Here is a 4,811-nt window from a genome sequence, read left to right on the forward strand (position 1 = left end):
TATTATATATACATAATTTTAAAATGTAGATGATCAAGTCCATGTTGAGAGCATTTTAACCAGAGCTTCTATATTATGGTAGCCCCACTCCCATGGCTAGTGATATTCAATGTTGGGCAAGTAAATAACTAATATTGCCATGCCTGACGGCTAGTGAAAAAAAAAAAGAGTCAAATGTTGCAGTTAAGTCTATTTTATAAATATGAATAGCCTGCCCCATCCCAATCCTCCAATGTTAGTGTTTTCAAGCTCCATCTCCTATTTTAGGTGACATATCTTATTATTACTATTAATTAGTAAAATTATATTAACTAAGTAAAGTAGGGCTAGTGAATTTGTTATTGTGGCTAGTACAATTTTTTAATCACTGATCCCATGGCTAGTGGATTTTATAAAAATTCTAGAAGCCCTGCATTAACAATACTTATTCTTTCCAACACAATACTGAAATAAGTATTAGATTTTAATATTGGACTTCATTTAGGTAGCACTGATAGCTGCTTCTCCATATTTACAATAGTCCGAAAGAGATGAGGTCCACAGGCCAATGTATCCATTGGTTCACCTATCTTTACAAATCCCATTTTCTCAAAGAAGCCCACCGCCTTAACTGCACTTTGAACTCGAACTGGGCGATGTGATGCATGTGCGGTCATCTTCTCAATTACTCCATTTATCAGTTGTGTTCCATAACCTTTTCCCTGATAATCACGCTTAACAAACATGAAGGTGATCTGATGGAAATAATCACATTCAAACGTTGACTCAGTGTATGTCTGGTTCAAGTTAGCCAATGAGAAAGTTACACCTCCAATATGTAGGTTTATCTTGTGAATATTATAATATGCAAAAAGGGCATGATTTCCTTCTGGGATGTCAAAACCCTCCCCAGATACATCTCTGGATAGTTGTCGAAATTTGTATTTGGATGTGTTACTTGTCTTGATGTCCTGTATTTTTAACATGCTGAAAAAAGAAAGAAATATGATTTAGTTTTTGTAAAAATGATTCTTTCTACGTCCGAATATTGTTACATACCGTATATATATATAGCTGGTACCATATTCAAAACTTGTGGCACCATGTTTCAACCTTTTCTCAATCGAAATAGTGCAACAAATGGACACACAAAACCAAAAATGTATAACCTCCGGTACTCACAAAATCCCAATTGAAGTAGACCCTACTTGCATCATTGTTAACAAAATAAACCAATAAATCTTCCAACAAGAACATAAAACTTTTTACCACCATTTTAAATTTGCTAAATAGAGGGAAGCATCTTGCCCTGCACATTGTGACATTAACAAAAGTATTGACTTAATGTGCGCTCTGCACTAATATTTATAAATAACAAACTCAAATCAAACCCTAACAAATATTTACAAAATTTGTCAGGGGAAAAATAAGTAATTCTTTCCAAAATCACACCACTGTATAATATTGAACTGTACTGTAGGACTTTCCTTTGGCAAATTGGCACAGTCACGTATAAAGAACATTATAAACGCTTAATAAATAGAGTTGGGATTAGGGTTAGTGACAGTGCCAAAGGAAAGTCGTTTCAAATGTACTTGTGTTTACATGCTTATTTTATAAATGGGATACAATCGTAACAATGAGCATTACAAAATGGCCATCTTATTCGGCGGAAATTGCTGCTTTAAAAATGTTATTTTTTTTTAAAAACCATCCGCTGTCAGAAATTAGAACTTATTGCTAGAATATAAGAGTCTAAATAAAAAGGACCTGCCATTTAACTAAATGGTGCAATATTATTATGACTAAATTAATTCATACATTAATCAATCATGGTTGACGCTACAAGCATTATCAACTTCAACTTGAGAGGGAATCCAAAATAAGCACTTCTTTCCGCGCGGTAAATTGCAATCGGTATATATCGCCTATTTCCGTAAGTCTGACGGAGAAAATTCGATATATTCCGAATCTAAAAATACCATCACATACGGGTCATTGTCATAACAACAGGCCAAACTTTCAGAAAAAGTTGTGACGCCGTCCTGTCAGTGTTTTGTATTTTTGGAACGTTAATATCAATTCGCGTTTCACATAACATAAATATTTGGAAGTACACACAATTATTATATTTTCATTTTGTGTACCGTATTGAAATACTTGCATTATTTTAAAATATACAAGAAGAATTCGCTAATGAACGTGTTTTAATTAAGAACTATTTCTTCCAATTAACTACTGTATCATTACAACTTCCGGCATCCATGACAGTCGACGAAATTGTTGTTAATTTCTATTTAGAATCGAAGCATGAGTTCTGAAATCGAACCACATATAACAAAAAAGTATGAAATCAAGAAGAGACTTGGAAAGGGGGTAAGATACCGGATTTTGCAATGACTTCTTTATCTTGGTAGACATGGATTGTTGATCGAAAATGATTCAGATGTGTCACTACTTGAAGTTCAAGTTGAACCGTTTCAGCTTGTTCTGTGTTGTGTAACTGTCCACAACTTGTGCTTGTAGTCTGTTCTGTTTATTATATTTTTCACATAAACTATTTTTATTTTGGTAATTTCAAAATAATCTAGTAAACTCAAAGTGTTTTGCACATCTGACATACTAATTTTTTTAAAGATAACATCATGATCATCAATGTCATGTCTACTCCCTACTCCAAATAGGTCGATCCAGCGTTAGTTTATGTCCTCTAGCCCTGACCTGTTTACTGTGTTTTAAAGTGACAGACGCTAGTTTTTAAAAAAGACAGCTTATGTTTTGCCATTAATGCTGTTTTTCATAATTGAAATCAGACATTACATATACAGTGCTGTCCGGTGTATCGGCACACCTAAGCTTTCAAGGACCATTTTCTATGTGAACATTGTAAAATATTTAATAAAATGCGTCTCTCACCAATGAAGAAGTGCATAATCTGAAATACACAACAAACTGTTTTATGTCTGTAGTAAATAAACATTTTAAAATGGTGCATAAATATAGGCACCCCCTTGTATCCAAAACAATTTGCATGTCCGGTGATTCAGCGCAGTAGATGTAGATCGTTGACCCCGCTATTTATAAACCGCCCATGACCTCAGTTTTAGCCCATAAACGCTACACTATTGTACATACCAGAATTATTTTAGTACTTTTTTGTTTTGTCTTGTTAAAAATATTACTATGAAAATGAACGATCACATATGACCCATCTCATGATCAGTTTCGGAATCGTTTTCTTGAGTGGCACAGTACTGCAGATGCATACATGTTCATTGTCATGCATAGCTAAGATGCCTACATGGATTTTATTTTTCTCGGGTAGATTGTGCACACACGTGGATCTTATTTCGCTTTTATTTTTTATAACAATGTGACAGTTGTGAACTGGAATGACTGTCAATTAAGGTGTAAAATTTTGTTTTGTTTGCATTTGCCTGTGTTTTCTTTTTCGGTTTAAATAAAAAAATAACCGAACAAAAATAATTACATTTATACTGTTTACTATAATTTTTAAAATGCGGGAAAGGTTTTTTTAGACTGGTTTTAACATTCTTAATTAATAGCCTATCAATAAGGATGACCTACTTCGCGTTTATAAACACGAAAACAGGTGAATAATATATTTTGAAATTATTATATAATTATTGATAATTCTAAAAAAAAAAAAAAATTGCACCCTTAACAATAAATATGTTGATACTTGATTAACCATTGAAAAAGGAATTGAACTTTAATTCGTTAAAAACTCCGACAACATGACAACTTGTTAAGCATACTCAAGCAAAATACCAAGTGCGCCGAATCACCGGACGCGCCGATACACCGGACACGGTTGTATTTTCAGGGCTTCTAGATTATGGTAGCCCCACTTCCATGGCTAGTGATATTCAATGTTGGGCTAGTAAATAACTATTATTGCCATGCCTGATGGCTAGTGAAAAAAAGTTATCAAATGCTACATTTAAGTCTATTTCGTAAATATGAATATCCTGCCCCTCCACCCCACCCCTATCTTAGTGTTTTTTAAGTTCTATATCCCTCTTTATGTGACATATCTGATTATTACTATTAAAGCCGCACACCCTAGTTCCATCCAGCGGAAATAAATTATAATTTGGTTAATCTACAAACCTGTAACACAGTTAGATCACGTTTTTATCAAATGGAGTGAAAAAGCAGGTTTTATATCGATAAATACCATGGGAATCCCCATGTCCAAGTTGCTTGAAATAATTTTGAAAGTTTGTATTCTGATGTCACCGATAGATGTCGCTCGAAGCACAACAGTGCCTACATCATGACAAATTTCACAGACTTGGCATGCGTTCTTTTCACCTCTCCTGGACATGTTCCATCTGTTCTGTCCTGGTTGTATCCCCTCTCCAGATATCGTAGGACTTAGCAAAATTATTGGTTTTAAGGATTTGTAACGTTTTGTATTGAGATACTTACTTGTCTGAACTTTATTGTTACTGAAAATGTTCACGAACTGTGAAGAAAAATGTCACAAATGAACAACAACAAATCGGATGTTGATTGCGCGAACCGTGCACGAGAAAACAAACCGAACCAAAATGATAACGGTCACGTGGTATACCAACGTCTGTGACATTGAAATGGAAATATCCCGTCTAAAAATAGATTAGACCTTGTCTGCTCAACGTTTTTTTCTCAAACGTGCGCCCGTTTTTCAGAAATGCGAAAAATGCATTTTGTGGTATTACAAACACCAGGATTACCAGGATTACCAAAAAACACTTCAGGTGAATGGAAATGTATATTCTAAATAATAAACGGTAAGTAAAGTGCAATTTTATTTGTGAAAAAAT

At 34.1% G+C, this 4,811-nt stretch overlaps 1 protein-coding gene across 1 annotated transcript; it reads right to left on the reverse strand.

Annotated features, from left to right (window-relative positions):
• Positions 1-414: 414 nt before the first annotated feature.
• Positions 415-1,628, reverse strand: LOC121375748. Its single transcript, XM_041503362.1, has 2 exons — positions 1,162-1,628; positions 415-966 (listed from the first exon to the last, which is right to left on the reverse strand). Exons 1-2 carry the CDS (start codon positions 1,194-1,196, stop codon positions 477-479), a joined length of 525 nt encoding a protein of 174 aa, XP_041359296.1. The 5' UTR covers positions 1,197-1,628; the 3' UTR covers positions 415-476.
• Positions 1,629-4,811: the final 3,183 nt, after the last annotated feature.

Source organism: Gigantopelta aegis, chromosome 6, assembly GCF_016097555.1.
Source record: "Gigantopelta aegis isolate Gae_Host chromosome 6, Gae_host_genome, whole genome shotgun sequence".
NCBI lineage: Eukaryota > Metazoa > Mollusca > Gastropoda > Neomphalida > Peltospiridae > Gigantopelta > Gigantopelta aegis.

Excerpts from the sequence above, each read along its gene's own strand:
- LOC121375748 (XM_041503362.1), bottom strand. The coding sequence starts at position 1,196 with ATGATGCAAGTAGGGTCTACTTCAATTGGGATTTT. Across the intron at positions 967-1,161 it reads TCTACTTCAATTGGGATTTT|CATGTTAAAAATACAGGACA; the intron begins GTGAGTACCGGA and ends TTCTTTTTTCAG.